This window comes from Peromyscus leucopus, chromosome 20 (assembly GCF_004664715.2).
Source record: "Peromyscus leucopus breed LL Stock chromosome 20, UCI_PerLeu_2.1, whole genome shotgun sequence".
Lineage (NCBI taxonomy): Eukaryota > Metazoa > Chordata > Mammalia > Rodentia > Cricetidae > Peromyscus > Peromyscus leucopus.
The window spans coordinates 65,281,775-65,303,203 of record NC_051080.1 but is presented as its reverse complement, the minus strand read 5'-3'; the positions used below and the strand labels follow the sequence as shown (position 1 = coordinate 65,303,203).

Here is a 21,429-nt window from a genome sequence, read left to right as displayed (position 1 = left end):
GGCCACGTGGGACTGTTATCACAAATGCTATTGCTTCATTTCCTGGGCTGTCATGAGAGATGTCATGGGGTTCCCCGAAGAGCTGAATGACAGCAGACTGATCCTCCCAAAGTGACAATTGTAGATAATGGCATGGTGTCCCCAGGCAGGCTGCTGCAAGGGAGGGTAAAAAAAAAATCCATTTTACACGTGGTCTGGCCATCATTATTTTTATAGTGAATATAGAAGGGCTCTTAAGCTATTTTTGTTGCCATGGGTGAATGACTATTCCAGACTGGGTAATTTATACAGAATAAAGGTTCATTCAGCACCCAGTTCTGGAGGCCCAAGGTCGAGTGGCTGTATCTGGTAAGTTCTTCTTACCAATGAAGACACTGCAGAGTTGCAAAGACCCAAGGTGACACAGGCCATCACCTGGAGGGACAGGATAGCCTTGCTCAGACCTCCCCTCTTCCTAGAGCCGCAGTCCCTTGAATCATGGTCCCCACCCCTTTATGTCTACAATACACCAAACCCCAAGTACTGCCAGAAGGTCCCACCTCCATAAGTAACTGGATTAAGTGGCTGTCTTCTTAGCGCCTCGTAGTGGAAGAAAGTTTTCACAGGTGATGTCACAGTACTTTTCCTGAGGAGTCTGCTTCTATTCACCCCAGACCTAGAGGGCAGTGACAGAGCTCCGCAAACCATTTCATCCGAGTCTAGCTTGGTAAAGCAGCAAGTTGACTGGGATTACTTTCAGCAGATGGTGACTCCTATAGCTGCCCCATTGAACAGCCCGCCCCAGGATGGGCGACAAGCCACGAAGTCTTCACTACTGGAATTCTCTGTAACATGGTGGGTGGCACAGCCACCGCACATGCTGTCCTGGACCCGGAGACTTAGATGTCTTCTGTAGTAGCAGTCTGTGTTGACTTCGTTTGACCTTAATTTTACATATTTTGCCAGGTGGGAAATACTCAGTTGGCGCATGCTTCTGTCCTGGGCAAAACGAAAAAGAGTCACGAAGGTGACTTCAGTGTAGCGTTCCGGGGAGCTGGCATGGTATTGTTAAGAAAGAGATCTGGGGCTGGAGCTGTCACTCATTTGGTAGGATGCTTCCCTAATATGGACAAGACCCTGGGTTCCACTCTAGGTCCTGAATAAATATGCAAGTGTGTAGCTCTATAGTTGGAGGGTAGAGGCAGGATCACAAGTTCAAGCGCATCCTCTTCAGGTATAGAGTAAGTTTGGGACTAGCCTGGGCTACATAAAAGAGGGAGGGAAACAGCGTTAGAAGTATAAAAGACATGAGTTATGACACTATTTCTGTCTCTAGCTCACTGTGTGCTCTTGGGGAGGGCAGCTGCTCCAAGCCCACATCTCCTTCTGGAACCTGAATCCAAGACAGCTCTTTTCCAGCCAACATCACAGGTCACTATGGGACCCGCGACAGCCTCTGCGAAAATCCTTCAGGAATGGCGCAGCATCATGCAAATGAGGTGTTATCAGGAGGACAGACCTGTTATTGCCTGGAGTCTGGTATTTTAAGGAATCTGTTCATGGAATGCACTTTAATTTTCCCCCCCTGCTGGTGGTGTCCTCAGCCGGGCTACAGCAGAGGCGTCTTCCTGGATCAGCTACCAAGACTTTAAAGAGGCACACGATTTTCAAGTGAGTTATTCAATTAATCATCTCTGTCATGAGGACAATGTCCCTTTTGGATTGCACGCTTATTGAAGGCCATCGTCTGGAGGGGTTGCCCTGAGCACCCCCGTCACACACAAACACACACACAGATCAAACGACCTCAGGGGAAAAGTACGATTAATGGCAGAATGAATTAGTAGCAAGTCAGGAGATGAGAGCCCCAAATGGTTACCCAGCTACCCACCACAGTTCCCTTCCCTCACACAATGAGCTGGGCCAGTCGCGTGGCTGCACGGGCCTCCCACCAATTGAATCCAAACGGGGAGATGGCTATTTAAAAGGCCCTGGGGTAAATTACTTGATAAAAGATCTTTCCATTTTCACGAATGGGTCCCCTGATAGAGCTGCTCTTTCAAAATTTAAATTTTTATAATTGAGTGTTCAACTTACTTTAAAGGATAGCTTCTATGACGGTGGCCATACAGACCCAGTAACAAAAAAAATACAGGCTGACCTTGCTGTCTGTGAATGTCCACAAATGCCTAAATCCAAGGTTGTTCAACCTGCAGCATAAAACAGCCCACTGTTTGCATGTAACCTACACACGTTTCTGTAGACCTAAAGTACATATGGGTGACTTAGGATGTAAGTGCTGTGGACACAGTCTTTATGCTGTATTAATTGGGGCATAATGACAAGGGAAAAGGCCTGTGTATATTCAATATGGGCTCACTTGTTGGTTGATATATATATATATATATATATATATATATATATATATATATATATATATATATATATATCAGCCCAGGGTTACATAGTGTAGGGCTTACATAAAATTCACTTTAGCAAGAAAGGAAGATTTCAGTTCTGGATAGAGAGTGAATTTCAAGTATTTAGTTCTCGCCAGTAACATCAGTAAAGCAGTTGCCATGTGGAGTAATAGACTCCCTTTAAGAATAATTTAGATTAGGGACCTACTTTGTGGAAATACGATTTTATTTTCAAATCAGGTATGAATTTATTCTAAAGCACACATCTGTCTATAGCGGGTATGAGACTAGAGGAGATCTCTCCCGCTTCAACAGGGCTAGGCTAACTCAGCTTTAGGGGTAAAGTACATGTAAAAGCCGGGGGGTGGGGTGGGGGGGTGGCGGCGGCGGTGGCAGCGCACGCCTTTAATCCCAGCACTCAGGAGGCAGAGGCAGGCAGATCTCTGTGAGTTCGAGGCCAGCCTGGGCTACAGAGTGAGTTCCAGGACAGGCTCCAAAGCTACACAGAGAAACCCTGTCTCGAAAAAAACCAAAAACAAACCAAAACCTAAACAAACAAAAAACAAAAACAAAAACAAAAACAAATACATGTAAAAAGTTTGGGGCTGAGAGAGGATGTGTTCAGTAGGGAATGAAGTTGGAAAAGATGAACGAGTCAAGGTCAGTGTGATTTATCCAGCGTTGGGGGTATTCTAAGATCTTTGTGTTTGCATATCCATCAAGGTCAGGGCTAGAAAATGGGCTACTATGCTCGGTGTCTTCTGAGAAGACTTCCTTCCGCTCGCTGCCTGGAGCAAGCGGCCTCATGTCTTCCCTAACTTCCATTTCCAGCTGCATCTGAAATTCGGTCAACACACACACACACATACACACACACACACACACACACACACACACACACACACACAGAGAGAGACAGAGACAGACAGTCAGAGACAGGGGCACACAGAGAGACAGACAGACCGAGACAGATGGACAGATGTGTACAGCTGCATATCTGTCACAGATGATGCAGAGAACCTGAAAACTTCCAGGAAGCCAGCAAAGGACAGAAGACACCTGTGACATCACCTGGAAGGGACCGACCCTGTCACTGACTCCCTTGTCACTACAGTGGGTGGCTCACCGCTTCACTCAGCCCAGGAGACAACTGGTTATCATCATTTCCCTCCTGCCTTGGGGACAGGGAGCCAGGGCCTGGCGCTCCCCTTGGTTGAGCTATGGTTGCCAATGCCTCTGAAGCTGCTAGGTAGGATCTCAGACAGGCATCATTACCCTCTGCAAACGAAATGGGTCCTACCTCCACCTGTTTGCATTTGTTGCCGGTGGCCATGGATGGTGCAAAGATTATTCAGCTCATAAGCATCCGTTTGTGTGTGTTGTCCCCCCCTCCCCCCAGCCGAACAGGAGAGCTGATCTGGTTCTTCTTATTAAAAGCAAACAAGCCCATTATTAAAAGCAAACAGGGCGGGGCTGCTTTAAAACAATTAACGAAATCTCTCCTGGCCCAAAGTCCTAAATTTACCCTGCTGTCCCAAACAACCGCACCACCCTAGATAAGGGATGCCTTCCCCCAAGTAACTAAGCAGCATCTTATTTCCCAGTGGCGTCATGGGCGGGGCAACTCATTTACTCAGGGCCTGGGGTGAAACAGGTAATCACCAGAAGCTGAACTCAAGTCTGACTCCTAAGCCCACACCCGGCCCACTCCAGCATGCAGCTGTCATGAACACTGCCTTGGATGCCTTTATTTCTAGTGTTAATTTCAAGGAAAAGCTAACAAGCTAAGGGAAAGCAGCCTGCCTTAGCCTAGGTAAAACCTCTTGAAACTGCAGTCATTCTGCTTGGGTTTTGGGGGTGTCAAGAGAAAACCCCAAGCCTCTCTGTTAACTTAAACATGTAAAGTAGGTGAAGTTTACAGCCAGAGACAGATGTGTGGCCAGAACATGAATGACTACAATCAGACATCTAAGAGAGTGAACAGTCAGAGTATGAATGACTGCTGTAGAATTCTATTAATCATGGAGTTTAAGCTAGAAATGCCTAGCACATTCTAAAGTGAATTAAACCTTTTTTTTTTTTTTAAAGATGATGTTTGGCTGGACCTTGTGGCATCTCCCTGTAATCCAAGCTATACGGGAGGCTGAGGCAGGAAGACGGCATGGGCCAGGCTAGCTCCAGGTGCAGTGTGAGTTCAAGGCCAGGCTGGTCAACTTAGTGAGACCGTCTCAAAATAAAAAACGAACCAAAATTTAAAAGGAAGGCTTGGGATATAGCTAGTTCAGTGGCTAACCTAGCATGTAAGAGGCCTCAGGTTCCTTCCCTAGTACCAACCACCACCACCACCACAACAAAAAAAGTCAAGTTGTCGAAAGAATCAGTTAACAATTTGATATGGGTGGAAGGCTAGGGAATGGAGAGGTTACTGTGCCTCCGGTGACTAGCTAGGGCTAACAGAGCAGAGAGATCTTTTGATAAGGCTGGTGTCAACTGTCACAAATTGTTTGACAATGGTTCCCATAGTAATTTCACGGTACAAAAGCCTTGTGAATTATGTGTAATAAAAAAATTATTAAAAAAATAGCCTGGCCATTCTCCAGAAGGTTACACATAGCTTTTTCCATATGACCAACAATTCCAATAGTAGACACACATCCAAGAGAACTGAAAACACACATCCAGGTCCTGAGGAAATGGCTCAGTCGGTAAATTGCCTGCCATGCACTTTACCATGCTGGATCCTTACAGATCCAAGTTCCTATCCCAGCACTCACAGAAAAATCTAGGTGACTCTGTATGATCTTAGTTCAGAGACAGATGGATTCCTAGAGCTTGCTGGTCAGCCACTCTAGCTAATTTGTGAGCCCTGGATTCAGTGAAGGGTCTGTTCAAAGGATAAGATGGAAAGTCATTGAGGATGTCACCCACCATCAAACTGTGGTCTCCACATGTACATGCACACATGTGTACATACACTTACATGCACACAGATACTACACACACACACACACACACACACACACACACACACATACACACACACACAGGAAGCACACCCACACAAAAACTATGTATGAGGGGCTGGAGAGACGACTCCACAGTTAACAGCTGCTCTTGCAGAAGACCCAGGTTTGGAGTTCCAGCACCCACATCATCTATAGTTTCAGTTCCAGGGGTCCCAACACCCTCTTCTGGCCATTGTGGGCACTTGCATGCATGTTGTACACAAAGAGACAAGCGGGCAAACATACACTCATATAAACAGGAATAAAGTATACATCCCTTACTATAACATGAATGAACTCTGAAAACACCGTGCTAAGTGAAAGCAGCCGTGCAGTGTAAGATTCATCAATACAGTGTCTGAATAGGAAATCAGAGAGACAGAAAGTAGATTCATGGTTGCTTAGGTCTAGGGGCTGGGAAGTTGGCTGGGGAGTGATTACTAGTAGGCAGAGGATCAAGAGGAAGAATGATGAAAATATTCTAAAGTTGGTTCTGGTGTGGTTATACAATGCTGTAAATATGAAAAAAAATGGAATTGTGGAATTTAAAGGGGTGAGTTTTATGAGATGTGAATTATAACGCTTACACACACAAAAAAAATAGTCTACCATTGAGCAGGAACTACTCAGTACATGGTGCTGCTTTCCCGGCCTCCAGTTTACATTCCATTTTCTTTGCATAGCTTCATTTCTCAGGAAGCTCTTCCATAAGGACCACAGCATCAGATGCCCAAATGATAAAGCCATGTATTGTCCAAACTGGAATGCATTTGAGGAGAGTTGGGGAAAAGCTTGGGCTAATATTGTGGGGTCTAGCTGCTGTAGGGCTGGGGTGGGGGGAGAGCAGGGGTGTGGTTCTATGGAGAACCTGCAGCTCAGGTAGCTAGCTGCCTTTGAGTTCCATGCTTCCTGCCTCCTTGCTTTTCAGGCCCAGCGTGGTGGTGGCGGCTTCTTATCGCAGATGGCCCCTGGGACAGGATGGTCCCTTGGCTTCCTTAAACCTGCTCATATTCTTTCAAGCGGTCTCTCTCTTAAACTTCCTCCATGACTCTGTTTGAGTCAACCATCTGTTTCCTGTTAGTACCACCCTGACACCAAACTTCAAATAAACAGCCCCAGGGAGACACTTGGGAAGGGCGGGCTCCGTCACATGGCCGCGGCACAGCTAGATCTCTTCCAAAGAGACATTGCACCAGCTCATGCTGGTGTCAGCTACACCAAGTCCCGATAGCGAAGTATCCCACCGAGTCTCCGGGGACATACTTTGCCATGACCTCAAGCCACGGGCAAGACTGTCGCGCCCCAGTGGCACACACTTTTCATCTTGTCTTTGTAAACGTTCTTTCTGTTCTGACTTCGAGCATGCAGTGCGATTTGTAACTTCCGGTGTGGGCACACATACTCATTTGGTTTTCCTTGCGCAGACTCCGCTGTGCTCCCAGAAACTGGAGAGTCATGCCCTTCATCATCTCTGGAGAATTCGCAGTCAAATTTTATGAGAACAGCCGCTCCTCTATGATGTCTGCCTCGTCTCCTACTTCTTCCCGTCCTATTTTCTATTTACTTCCGAACGTTTTCTTTTCTGGTCAAGGATTCTCTTTTCAGTCCCATCTTATCAGTTTCTCTTGACTCTCTGCAGAACTCAGTATCAGTGCTAAGCTCAACAACTGCATTCTCCATTTCTAAACTTTCTGGTTGATTCCTTTTTCCATAATGTGCGGCGGTCTGACAGAAAATGGCCCCCAAAGGGAGTGGTACTATCAGGAGGTGTGCCAAGCCCAGCGTCTTAGTTCACTTCCGGTTGTCGGCCGATCCAGAAGTAGAACTCTCAACTCTGGCACCATGTCTGCCTGCCCGCCACCATGTCCCACCCGTGGTGATAATGGACTGAACCTCTGAACTGTAAGTGAGCCACCCCATTAAATGTTTTCCTTATAAGAGTTGCTATGGTCATGGCGTCTCTTCACAGCAACAGAAACCCTAACTAAGACACAATGCATGTCTCTTTCAAAGTACCTTAAACTTTTGCCTCCTTGATAGGTGAGTCACTTAGCATTTTAAATTAATGTCATTTATCTATTTATTTAGATTGTGCAGGGGTGGGGTAGTGCACATTTCATTGTATGTATCGGTCATTTTTAGGAATTGGTTCTCTCCTGTGTGGGCCCTGGAAACTGAACTCAGTTTGCCAGGCTTGCTGGCAAATGCCTTTACTCAATGAACCATCTCATCAGCCTAGGCGAACCATTTTAAACCTCCTTCTTTCAAACTGTTCCACTATTTCCAGGTCCCACGGGCTTACTTTTTGCTTCTATATTTAATAATTTTGAATTGTGAACTCATTTCAGGGGGGTTGTCTGCGAAATTCTGAGGAGGACTTGAATGATGGTAGATGCCTTTTGTCTTAGTTAGGGTTTCTAGTGCTGTGGAGAGACACCATGACCACGGCAACTCTTACAAAGGAAAAACATTTAATTGGGGTAGCTTTCACTTTCAGAGGGTTAGTCCATTATCATCACGGGGCCACGTGGTGGCGTGCAGGCAGACCTGGTGCTGAAGAAGTCGTCGAGTGTCCTACATCTTGACTAGCAGGCAACAGGAAGTGAAATGTTTCACTGGGTGTATCATGAACATAGCAGACCTCGAAGCTCACCCCCACAGTGACATACTTTCTCCAATAAGGCCACACCTCCCAATAGTGCCTCTCCCTTTGGGGGTCATTTTCTTTCAAGTCACCATGCCTTTCAAGTAGAGGATTTTTGTTGTTGCTGTTGTTGTTTGTGTGTGTGTGTGTGTGTGTGTGTGTGTGTGTGTGTGTGTCTGTGTTGTTGTTGTTGTTGTTGTTTCATTTTGTTTGTTTTTTTCTTTTATTTTTTGTGATAGGGTCTCAAGTCTCTCCAGATGGCCTGGATTCCACAATATAGCCAAGGATGACCTTGAACTTCTGATCTTCCTGACTCCCCGTATGCCCAGTCTATCGGCTCTTGAGGACTGAACCTAGGACTCTGTGTATGCAAGGCAATCATTCTACCCAGTGAGCTTTTCCCCAAGCCCCAGGGCTGGTTCTCATTTGCTTTTACTGGTTTGTGAAGGGCTCTAGCAGGCCCAAGCCGGCAAACACGTTGCCCACAGGTTTTGCCTTTTACCCTTCTCCCCATCCCCTCTACCTTGTTAAAATTCCAGTCCTAAAGCCGGCCACCAAGGTCTAGTCCCTTATTTGGCCACTTCCTCCCCCGAGGCTGACCACCAAGGTCCAGCTATCAAAGTACTGAAGTCCTGCAATCACAAGCCTTCCTTTGGCTGCCCTAATTAACATGCCCAATTAAAATGAACCAACTCTTCCTAACTGGGGTTTTCTCCCTTTCTTTTTATAAACTGCCATTTGCCTATGGGCCACATCTGTCTCCTCTCTGTCCAGAGGCTGTCCTTTGTCCCTCAGGGCAAATATCCCTTCCTCCTCTCATTCCTTTCCCTCTTCTCCCTCATCCCCTATCTCCTGTCTTATCTCTTACGCCCTGCCCTTTGTCCCTCTGGAACAAATCTTTGTGCTGAGAACTCGGTTTTTGGGTGTCTTATGCTAACTCTGATCCTTTCAGTTTGCCTACCCTTACTTTAGGCCAGTAACAAGTTTTCACATTAATTTAAATCTTGGTTATTTTGGGTCCATGCAAGATAAGGCAAATTTAAAACTCAGACACAGCTGTAGCGAGGCTTCTGGTTGCAGATTCTCACTGGATGCTTTTCGTCTCCGCTCAGCCACACCATCAGGTGTCTGCATCAGCTTCCTGCTTTTTGGTCCCCTTTGTCCTTGATACAGTGTAGTTGTGGGGTCCTGGATCAACTGCATGTCCTTGCCTTACATGAGAGCAAAATTGCTTTTCTGGTCCCTTGGTGGATGAACAACCAGACCTCTGGATTCCCCAAACCACGGACTCTTCCCTGGGGCACTGAAACATCAGCTCTCATGGGAACGCACATGCCTCAATCAGCTTGTGGAGATCAGGGACAATTTGTGGGGGTTGGTTCTCTCCTTCCATCATGCGGGCCCTAGGGACCAAACTCAGATTCCTAGCCTTGATGGCAGCTTCACCCGCCGAGCCCTCTGGCTCTGCCCATACTTTTCACTTTAAAACCAACTCAGTTACTGCTGATAGATTTGAAATAATTGCGTGTTTCTCAATATGTGAATGCACGGTTTCCAAAAGAACGCACATTTCGTGCCTTGTGGTCACCACTGTAGCTTGCTCCAGTGTCTCCCTCACAGCTATTAGGGAGCTCACAGGGAGCATAAAAGAGCCAGGCCCCGGAAATACTGTCGGTGAGGAGGGGTCAGGTCCTAAAAAACCTCCTTTCCTTATTTTGTAGCAGGGATCTAGGCTCCCCAAGAACCTCATTCTTAATACCCAAGTAAGCAGCTAGATCAGTAGTTATCATGGGAACATTCAGGTATTCAGGTATGTCTGGACCAAAGGATAGCCATGAATGTGACCCACCACAAAATTAGAAATGTGCTTAAACATTTATGAGCAGGGTGTGTGTGTGTGTGTGTGTGTGTGTGTGTGTGTGTGTGTGTGTGTGTGTGAGAGAGAGAGAGAGAGAGAGAGAGAGACTTTTTTTTTTTTTTTTTTTTTTATAACTGGACTGTAAGGTTCTCTTTCATGAACTGTGTATATAACAGCATCACATCACAATGTCAAAAGGTTGGCCAGGCCTGAAAGTGAATGAAACCGATGCTCCCATGGGAGCAGGTGTGGCTTGGCACACAGTAGGTCTAAAAAAAAACATGACAGGCTATGAATGGAACTCTTCTCACCTCACCACAGAGAAGACACATGTCCTGGGGACTTAGAACCCTCAAATACAGCTTTTTTTTTTTGACAGTCCCAGAAAAATGTAGATTCTTTCCGTGGCTTCCTGTGAACCAACCCCACTCACTTTACTCCCATGGCTAGCAGAGGATGAATGTTTTCGAGTTGAGAAAGCTAAAAGAGAACATAAAAATTGGAAAACATGACATCATGGCACTAAGTTTTAGCCACTATAAAATGGCATCGATTAAAGCTCACATTTCTGCCTGTGTTTGGCCCTGGGGCCGCTGACTCCAGAAGCAGGCCTCTGCCCAATGTCTAAACATGGTCTTTGTGGGCCTGTTGATGGTCCAGTGTTACTTCAGCCTGCCACTAATCTGTCACCCTCTTCATTAGCTTTCTGCCTCAATGACACATTCTGGACATCCAAGTTAAACATATATGTTAGATTGGGGCATTTCCTAGGCCACCATCCACAAAACACATGCAAAACATCTCTTAGGGTGAGTCATTGTGAGAGAGATTTTGAGCAGGTTTTTGCTAATTTCATTTTCAAAATGGGTCTGTTTCTAACTCAAACCTTTTATATACTGGGAACTGCCCCGTTATCTAAGGGATTCGGTGGCTATTGTTGGTTCATAAAGAATTCTGCTTATAGGTCACCAGGGTAAGCTTAAACCAACTTATAAGTGAGCCATAGTGACAATGTAATCTTTGTTTTTATTTATTCAATGTGTGTGTGTGTGTGTGTGTGTGTGTGTGTGTGTGTGACAATGTCTAGGAGTTGGTTTTCTCCCAACATTATGTTGGACCCAGGAATCAAAATCAGGTCACCAGGCTTGGCAGCAAGTGACCTTACCCACTGAATCTTTGGCCAGCCCAACAACCTAATCTTTAGTGAGTAGCCACTGTGCCAAGTACTAGTCTAAGGCATTCAATGCCCACCCAATATGTCTATTATCTTTATTTTATTTTTTACTTGTATTTATTTATTTATTTTTTTGTCAAGACAGGGACTTACTATATAGATCTGGCTGTCCTGGAACTCACTATGTAGAGCAGGCTGGCCTCAAACTCGCAGAGACCCCTCTGCCCCTGGCTCCCCAGTGCTGGGTCTAAAGACACGCACCACTATGCCCGGCCTATTATCTTGATTTTAAAGATGCAGACATGGAATCGCTGAAGGCTGAGAAGACAGCTTGGTAGGTAGAGCGTTGGCTTTGCAAGCCCAAGTTTGATTGTCAGAACCCATGACAAAGATGTCAGGTGGCACATGCTTGCACCCCCAGTGCTGGGAAGACAGAGACAGGTGGATTCCTGGGACTTACTGGCCAGCTAGATGAACCAGTCACTTGGCGAGCGCCAGGCCAGCGAAAGGCCCTGAGTCAAAAAACAAGGTTTGGGGCTGGAGAGAGAGCTCAGTGGTTAAGAGCTCTTGCAGAGGACCCAAGTTTGGTTACCAGCACCCATATGGCAATTTGCAATTTCTATAACTCCAGCTCCAGAGGGACCCCAAGTCCACATCCTGCTTTCAGGGGCACCAGGCACATACATGGTGCTGTTGTCTAGCAGTTTCTGAGATGGAAACATTCCATCCTGCAGGAAAGCCCCTTAAAGCAGGGAGATAAACAACTCAAAACAGCTTCAGGAAGTCCCTGAAACTGACTAGATTCACTAGGCCCCACTGTGCCAGAGTAAGCAATAAAAGCTTACCTCTCAGGCCAAAAGAACTAAGCTGTAAAGGAGAGTTTCGGAAAAGACCAGCTGACTAGAAGAAGAGAAACCAGCTGGGCTGCCCGGAAGAGGCTCAGACCAATTGAGGCACGTGGGAAGGACACTCTCCAACCTATTATGCTGCTTTCAGGCTATGCAGTGTGCTCCAGGTTCCCAGCTTTGTGCGCTGTCACCCATGCTGGGGTGGGCCTTGGTGATGCAGCTGTCATTTCTGCTTCTGTAAATGACCCTCCACCCATATTGCTATAAGTAACCCCAATAAAACTCATTGGTTTACCAAATTGGACTTTGGTGGTATCCGTACTTAGGTTTGTTGTGGGATCCTTATTTGGGATGAGTAGACATGTGTGCACCACGTCTCCGCTGGAAAAGTTTGTCACACAGACATACATGCAGGTAAACACACTCTTCAAACAAAACAACTTAACAAACAAAACAACTCAATGTGGATTGGATGGTGTTTGGGTGGGAGCTCCATCTCAGCCCCTGGCACCTTGGCATCCCTATACCCAGAGTCTGGAATGTTTGGAAGGAGTCTGGTGGAAGATCCACCTCAACTCCCCCGCCCCCATCTCTTTCCTTTAACCCGCCCCTTCAAAGCCCGCCAAATACAGCTCCTCCCCCAGAGAGGCTCAAGACCACCCCCACAGGGTATATAAGCTGCATTCCCCCCCCAAAATAGACACGTGTTTCTTCTGGTCTCTCTTCCCGTCTGGGGGGTGGGGGGCAGGGGGCAGGGGTCACCTGGGAACGCTTTATCCATTAAACCTGGGCTTTTCCATCTCGGGCTGATTCAGTTTGCTGTGTGGGTGGAGAGGCCTTCAGGAGGCCTAAAAACTTATCAGATGGCACCTGAGGTTATCTGCAGGCCTCCACAAGAATGTGCACGAACTAGCACCTACACACACACACACACACACACACACACACACACACACACACACACACACGTGGGGGCTAGTGCAAGCACCAGCACCAGTGAGTGAGCTGTGAGGTGACAGCCCAAACTAACCCAACTGTGTCAGGTTCGGGCTGCTATCTTAACCAGCTCTCACAACTGCCTCTAACTTTACCACAGATTAGAACAGCCTGGGTGGGACGGCGGTGTCACATGCCTGGGGAGGCAGAGGCAGGTGGAGCTCTGTGAGTTTGAGGCCAGCCTGGGCTACCGAGTGAGTTCCAGGACAGCCAGGGCTGCACAGCTGCACAGGGAAACCCTGTCTTGGGGGTGGGGGTAGGGTGGGAGGGGGTGGTGGGGAAGAATAGCCTGGGAGGTTCTGACAAGTCCTAAGGTCAGGCCACAGCCTAGACCAACTAAATCAGACTCCTAGCACGAGAGTCCGGGCGTGGGTGGCTTAACATTCCCTCAGTAACTTTCAATACGCAGCCGTTTGGGGACCAGCTGGGCAGACCCCTCTGGAGGGCCAGCGCTGAGGATCAAGGCTGGGAAGCCAACCTACAGGTGTAGTGTATTAAGTCTCAGGCACAGACGGCCATGCCAGTCCTTGGGATAGCCAGGGCGTGGGGAGCCCTGGGGAAACAGGCTGGCTCCCCAGATCAAATAGCCTCAGGGCCAGAGGTCGAGAGTTGGACAGGGAGTGCACATTCTGAGCCATGTTGACTCTTGACCAGAGGGGTTGAAATTCCTCAGGTTAGTTCTGGAACTCGTAGGGGTCATTACAAACTGTTACATTGTACAAGGGCCTGGGCTCAATTCCTAGCACTGAGAATAAAAAAGTTAGAAAAAGGGTGACAACAAAGGGTCGTGCCTGAGAGACAGCTGTCAGCAAAGTGCTTACCTTGCAGGTAGGGAGCCCTGAGTTAGATCCCCAGACAACACAATAAAAATGCTAAGTTTGGAATCCCAGCACTGGGGAGGGTGAGACAGGCAGATCTCTGGGGATCACTGGCCCGGCCCGACAGCCTAGCTTACTTGCTTGGAGAAATCGAGGCCTGTAAGAGCACATGACTTAAAAAAAAAAGTATATAGCCTAAAGAATGATACCTGAGGTCGCCCTCTGCTGCCCATGTCCTTTTCCATTCTCCAAATTCACCTGTGTACACACACACACACACACACACACACACACACACACACACGCCACCACCACCAAAGAAGAAGTAAATACTCCATCTGTCCATTCAGTTCTTGAAGGAAGGAGTAAGTCAGCAAGATCCTCAAGTACAGCAGAATACAGCGTAGTACTAATATGATGCTGCCATGGCCCCCTTTCCAACGCCTCTCCAATCCAGGGCAGCTGGATTCCAATCTAAAACTGCCAAAGGCCAGGTGTGATACTGTGTATCTATAATCCCAGCGCTCCGGAGGTAGAGGCAAGTGAACTGCCAGGCTAGGGTGGCTTTAGACTGTAAAGTTCGGAGTGAAAGCCTGCCTCAAAAAACAAACACAAAACCGGGGGCTGGGTATGGAACTCTCAGTTGGGAGAGCACTTGCCTAACACCAAGGCTGCAAATCCCGTGCTTCCCCCTCCCTTCCCCCCAGCATTCCATAAAACTGAATAGTCTGCTGGAGGGGCATATCTGTCACCCTCTCTGGGAAAGCTTCCAAGGAGACCTTTTCAAAGAGCACCCTGACATGTTGGTCTCAAGAGAGGGCAGCTGAGTTAGTACGGAACCTGCTTGAAGTCTAGGGGAAAAGGAAGCTACAAGAGCAGTGTGCTTTGGCAGACAGACACCGCTAAGTTTGGACCAAGGTGGGTGGGAGGCAGTTGAGGGGTATTGTTTGGGTCAAGGCAGGGACCTTTAATCACTGGGGTTTGGCGGAAAACCAGGTCGGACCTCTTCCATCAGTAACACAAGGACCTACCTTAGGTGAGAGGTATTGTATAAAACGCAGACTTCACTGGGTAGGCATGGGATTGCATGCCATTACTGCAGGCTGGCAATAGGTGCTCTGGAGCCAGATTGTACATGAGCCTTGGCCGGGCTTCTACTTTTATTGAGCATTTCCTGAGTGTTCACTTCCCATCTATCAGATACTACTCTAAGTATTTTTATTTATTAGCCCTTCAGTGCTTAGAACAGCTAATCAGGCCAGTGGCATCATCAGTTCCAGTTATGGAGGAGGAAACCGAGGCCCCGAGGGCTTCGGTAACTTATTCAAGGCCACAGGGTTCATAGGTTGTAACACGGAGCTTGAACCAGGCAATCGGGCTCTCCAGTCATCTGGATCATTAACATCAAAATAATGGTAATTCGGGAGAACAAACCACGTGTCAGGTACTAATACCGGCAAGGTGAGGATGAGACATTTGCAACTGAATGTCCTTGGGGACTGGATGCGGCAGGGTTGCCTAAGAGACCAGTGACTTACAGAAGGTCAGGCCTCTCCTTCTGATGTCAGGGAGATTAGGTTGGGCAGCTGAGTTGAGTTCCACTCTTGGCCTGAAGGAAAATGAAACATCATCGTTTTTTGTTGCGATACAATTCCCTACATCCTTCTAACCAGGCAGTGTTAAATTAGGACTTACTAAGCCGAGTCAACGGGACCACAGCATTTGACTCAAGATTCTTTCGGTCAAGCTCGACACGGGCTCCATTTACTCTCGTTCTTCAAACGCTTAAGCGTCAAAGTTCAGTTAGGTGCTTTAATTTTGCTTACAAGTTGCCCATGTGACCCCCTATCAGACACTGAAGACGTCAGAGTGAGTGTTCCTGAAAGTGGAGCTAGGGACACAATCACCAGGCCCCAGGTCTACCTTAATTTTTGGTGCCCTGTGTTAAACCTCTCGAGGGGGCTTTTTCTGCAGTTACGGCAACACAGGCTTGAAAACCATCAACATTCAAGCCACACGCCGCCAGCGATCTCTACAGACAGATGAGTAGGCGATAGGAACCCTGATGCGCTTTGCATTTACTCTGCCACAGCAGATCAATCCAGCATCCTGCAACTTGATCGAACTCCGCATCCCACTGCAGGAGGCTCTTCCCGAACTCTCCTTCATCTTGTAGCTGGCTCTACTGCAACCGTGACTCGGCGCTGCAGTCCTGACATCACCCAAGAGGCTTCTCCTCCTCCTAAGGCTGCAGCTGCAGCTGCAGCTTTCCCGCCCCGCTGGGCGCTCACCAGGTGCTGGGCTTAGGACTTGAACGTGCCGACCTTGCAGGTCCCCCCCGAGGGGCGGGGCCGGCTTCACGGCACGCTAGCGGCCATTGTGGGCGGATGGGCGCTGACTCGCCCTCCCCACGCTGAGACACCCCCCCACCCCAACACGAGGTGCTCGGAGCGTCCGGGAGATGCACACCGGGGCTCGCCTACCCTCCCATCGGCTCCTCCCTGCAGCAGGCGCCCCACACCGCTCCTCGCCGGAGCACGCTCCCAGCCCCGCCCTCGGGCGGCTTACGCACGGGCCGCGAGCGCGCGCCTCCCCCCGCCCCCGCGCTCCCGCGCTCGCCTCCCGGCCGCGAGCGCGCGTGCGCCCCTCGAACGTTCCCGGGAGCTCCGCCAGAGCGAGCGCGGAGGCCGGGCGCGCACGAGTGAAAAGGAGGCGGCGGCCGCGTCTGCGAGCAACAGATCCGGGCGCCGCGAGCTGACCTCGTCTGCCGCTGGCCCGTTTCGTTCTCTCTTTCCTTTCTTTTTGAATTTCAGGAAAAAATTTTTACATTTTTTTTTGGGGGGGGAAAAAATCTTTCTTTTTTTTTTTTTTAAATGGCGCTGGCCGCGGGTCAGCGGGCGGTTTTCTTTGCACCAAGATGGGCTTTGCTGTTTCCGTCGTGGGCACCCGTGGTGGCTTGATTGTCAGTCTTCTCTGGGCATTTTTGAGGCCAGGAGCCGAGCGCTGCACGTAGGCGACTCGCCCTCCGGAGCCGCTGGGCGTTTCGGGTTGGGACTTGCGGGGCAGAGCGCCGTGGATCGCGAGCACCGCGTGCTCTCTGCAAAACCGGCGGCGAGCCGGAGGCGGGTCGCTCCCAGGGTGAAACCGTTCCCGGGCTGAGCGAGCCCGGCCCCGTGCGCAGTGCAGCGGCCCCGAGAGCCCGTCCTGTCCCCGCCGCGCCGGGAAAATGGAGGCTGTGATCGAGAAGGAATGCAGCGCGCTTGGCGGCCTCTTCCAGACCATCATCAGCGACATGAAGGTAGGACGCCGGGGGCGCGGCTGCTCTGACCTCGCCGCGGGGCTTCCTCTCTCCCGCAGCCCGCCTAGCCTACGCCTGCACCGTGGCCGCCGGCCACCTGCGGGAGCTCCGGAGACCCGGGTGTCACCTGCTCGCCCGCCGCGCTGCTCCGGCTGTGCTGGGTCACTGGGCGGGCGACTTCCCGGGGGCTAGGGAGAGGGGGTGCAGTCTGATGCCCCTTGCCAACCCCTGCGTTCATTATCCCAGGGGGCGACACCATCTTGTTCCTTTGGGGGCTTAGGGCCCTAGTTCTAAGTTTCCCATTGTCTGTCCCTGGACTTGAGTGTCTGCGACCCATGGAAGCTGGACGCCCGGGCGGACACCTGACTCCCTGGGTTTGGGGTGGGGTGCTTGGCGCGGTGGTGGGTCAGGAGTGGGGGCCCTGCCTGCCTGGATGCAGAAAGGAATCTCCCGGCGTGGGAGATCGGGTGGCAGGCTTGTTACAAGCTTGGCTTTCAGGTCTACCTGGAGTAGGGGAATCTGAACAAATTAGTTATTAATTAGTCTGTTCTGGAGCTGCTGAGGGTGTGCCGTGCCTTCCCCGCACCCTCCCCCGGGCCAGGGTGCAGAAGTTCCCAGAGTAGTCAATGAGGGACCCCGAAGCTGAGAGGCTCACAGCGGGAACGCAAGGTTGAGGTTTCCCAAACAACTATACCCGGCTCCCGCAAACACACACCCACACCCCACTCTTCTCTCGAAAAGATTGTGTGTGTGTGTGTGTGTGTGTGTGTGCGCGTGTGCGTGTGCGCGCGCGCGTGTGTGTTGGGGGCGGGGAACAACACCCTTTGCTTTTTCCTGCAAAGGGTGGGACTGGAGATAACCTGATCCTCGAATGTGGGTTTTCTGGGGCACCGAGGTACACCGGGACTTATGTTACTCACACTAATAAAATAGAACCTGTTTCAGGAGCTGGCTGGAGGTGGGAATTGGGGGCGGTAGGGGGGGATTTTTTTTTTCCAAGTGTATTTAGGGAGCTTCTCTTTGGCTCGAGGCCAGCCCTAGTCTGCCTCAACAGATCCGGGGAGGTGGTGTTTAATTAAAAGCTCGGCTTCCAAAAGAGTGGGCAGGTTTGGAAAGCTGTGCTGGCGAGTGGGTGTGGACAGCCCCTCTTCAGCCGCTGCCTGGCGCCTGGGGAAGCTTTTGTCTGGTGAAGTGTAAGGTTTGGAGAGGCCTTGGGCCTCCGACATGGACTTTGGGTAGGAATGCTCAGCTGTCACGCCTGCCACCTCCTTTTAGAACCAACTGCCACCTCACCCAGGGTGAACTTTGCCAAGGTGCCTCCTCCTGGTGCTCATGTCTGTTTTGCAGTCCTACCAAGCTCGTGCCTTTTGTCAGAAATCCGTGTAGCCTAATCTGTAGCCAGAGCCTGCTCGCCCAGGAATGCCTCTAATCCAGTCGCTTGGAATTAGATGGATTAGTCTCTTCAAAGACAGTCCTTTCATTCCTTTGCCCTCAATCCGCATTGAATTATCGAAGTGTTCTTTTGAACAAAGATTGATGCCCCTCCTTGGGCTCTGGTATTTATTGTTAACTTAAATTTCACCCACCTTATTACAGTCAAAACAAGCTTTGGTGTGAGGCACACACTGTATGTTGTGATGTGCAGAGGAGGTATTTTAGATGGGTCAGTAAAGCCGCTTGTGGTTTTTTTTGGGAGGAGATAATGATGTTTCCAGTCCCTGAATAGAAACAAGGAATCCAGGGATCTAAACTGATTACTGACTTCAGTCCCTGAGTAATCACACCTGGAGTTTTCTTTTTCTTTTTCTTTTTTTTAAATCTAGAACCAGGGCTCAGTTCTTTCCAGTAGGTGGTTTGAACCTAAAGCCCTTCAGAAGGTACTCCTTCCCCAAGATGACTGCGCCACATTCCACCTGCCAGCTGGCTGCCTGGGGTGGGCTCTGCCTAGACATTCGTAGGTGTTTAAGGTGGCTTCAGTTGGAAAATCTCTTATGCACTGCTTCCTCGGTGTTGACTCTAGCTTCTGTCTCTTTGTGTTTGATGTGTTCACTATCCTGTGGGTAAACATTTCGTCCCCCCCACAATACTTTCAAAATCAAGGACCAGTGGAAGATTACACTGTGCTTTGGGTTCTGAAGAATTTTAGACTCTTTGGGGGAGTAGAGGGATCAGGGATCGCATGCAGGTTGTCTGATTTCTTTCTGAGATTGTTTATGCGACAGGGAACCACTAAATATTTTCACCGAGTTTTCTTTGGAAGACTTCTCTTTGGCTTGGGCCGCAGTGACGCTTCAAAAGTGACAAGATTAAATTGGGCTCAATAGGATAAGCAGCGTATGATATGTGGCCTTGTCAGCAAGAAAGCCAGCTTTTAATGTCAGCTGGCATTCTGATGACCTTGTCCTTCTCTTCTCCTCTTTAAACTCATGACCAGCTTATTGTCATTTCGGTCCCCTGTTTGTTTGGAGAAGCCATTTGGAGTGCCATCTTCATACCATGTTTTAGTTGTTTTTTTTCACGTGATGTTGAACTGGGGTGAGAAAAAGGCGAAGAACATGGGGTTTTTTTGAGGAGCATTTGAGACTTCATAATGCGCAGTAACACAGGAAGGGAGTCAGTTTCCTCTTTGGAGAAAATAAAAAGATAACAGAAAGTGGAATAATTTCCATGCCTGGTGCCACCCCGAACCTCAAGACACGGAAAAGCCTGGGCGAATTCTTTGCTCTCTGCAAAGGTTCTCCGTTGGACCGAGTCCTGGGCTGTCAGGACGCAGTGTTTATCCTCTTCAGGGGTAGGGTGGAGAAGAAGGCCTCACTTTGCTCCCATTGGGATGGGGCTCCAAGGGAAGCTGGCCGCAGCTGCTAGAAAACTTACGGCTCCCTTGATGAGAGGAAATCTCTGTTTTCCCCTTCCTTCCACCCTGCTGTGGTGGTGGTCACTAATGAATGGCCGTGTGCAAAATCACTTACCGGCGGTCTTCCCTCGGATCCACGTAAATCACCCTTAGAGCTAGCTGCCTGGTGTGAGTTAGACCCAGAAGGAAAGGGAACTCAGCTTTTCGTGTAGCCTCTGAGGAGGGGCTGTGGTTGGTGTTTCTGGGGGACAGTGGTCTGCAGGTGACTGTTACTATCGAAGAGGTCCTAGGATCCTTTTCATTTCTATCCAAGTTCTGGGCAGAATTGGCTCTTAGTAAGGTAAACAGATTAGTGTTGTTTGTTTTGAATCATTAAACCAGAGTTTGACCATGTTTCCCGTAGTTGCTAAGTCCTAGAGGCTTTGCTAGCCAAAATTGAGAGTATCTCTCCCCAGGGATAGCGGTCTTTTAATAATTAACTTTTTTTTTTAAAGTTGGATGCTGGAATCAAATATTTCTTTGTCCTTGTTGCTCAAGCACCAGGATGCTAGGAGCCGAGTTGGCCCTGCTGCAGGGAGAACTTTGCCCTGGGTTCAGGTTTATGTAATATGGCTAAGCTAAAAAATACCCAACTGCACCTGAATGCCGCCCTTCCATGTGTTGTCTTAGACAGGGGTGTCCTGTTACAGGCACCTGTGCGGAGCAGAATAGAGGCCTTGTTCAGTTCCTCCCGACTGCCCCCGCCCACCTCTGCCTGCCACCAGTATCCTCTGTCTGAGGGTCTATCTAAAATTAGAGCGGCTAAAGGGACATCTTGAATTCCGTGGAAATCTGTCCGTGGTTCAGAGGCACACGGGGACATTTCCCTTCACTTACCATGAGGTGACAGTGTGGTTATCGGGTCTAAGGCTGTGTAGTGACTTCAGGGCTGCCCCTTTAGCTGCCGTGGGTTCCTGTAGTAAGAGGGGTTCACTCCCTAGGTCTTTACTGAGGCCTCCTAGGTAGAAGGCCTCCTGTTAGGTCGTGCCCTTGCTCTTTATGCGGATGCAATATGGCCGCAAGTGAGGAAGAATGGGCTGCCCTTCGGTCAGGGGAAGGGCTTCAGTCTTTTTGGGCTTCTCTTTCAGAATGCTTCCGAATAAAAAGATTGTCTGTACTAAGATAACGAAAAAAAACAAACAAAAAAAAAACAAAAAAAAAAAACAAACCCATCCAGGCTAACCTGGTCCTGGGAGGGAAGTGGGGCACTCTGGGTAGAGGCTGACAGACACAAGGTGAGATGAGCAGAGTCACAGATGGACCCCATGTTGGCTTTTCTCTTGGCAAATGGTTGTGTTTGGCCAGGGTTTTACAGCTTCCTCATCTCGGGCCTGTGGGAGAAGAAGGCAGAGTAAAGATGTCATAAAATTGGCAGAGGGAGCCTGCCCAGAGTGGGTGCCTCATTCGGAGCTTTAGGGTTTCTTCTATGGGGAACAGCAGTCTTGTGGGAGTTTGGGGGTGTGGATCTTGTCTTCCTTTGGAAACATGTCATTTTG

The 21,429-nt window shown here is 49.1% G+C and overlaps 1 protein-coding gene across 15 annotated transcripts in view; it reads left to right on the top strand.

Moving 5' to 3' along the window:
* Nucleotides 1–16,388: 16,388 nt before the first annotated feature.
* Nucleotides 16,389–21,429, top strand: part of Mtss1 (MTSS I-BAR domain containing 1) — a 149,884-nt gene continuing 144,843 nt past the window's right edge. For 3 of the 15 annotated variants that reach the window (XM_028871853.2, XM_028871861.2, XM_028871851.2), the window contains exon 1: nucleotides 16,390–17,040. In XM_028871853.2, coding sequence (XP_028727686.1) covers nucleotides 16,969–17,040 — 72 coding nt within the window. In that variant the 5' untranslated portion in view covers nucleotides 16,390–16,968. Of the gene's footprint in view, nucleotides 17,041–21,429 lie in introns of all 15 variants that reach the window. The other 12 variants (XM_028871862.2, XM_028871866.2, XM_028871856.2 and 9 more) reach the window with 5 other exon arrangements.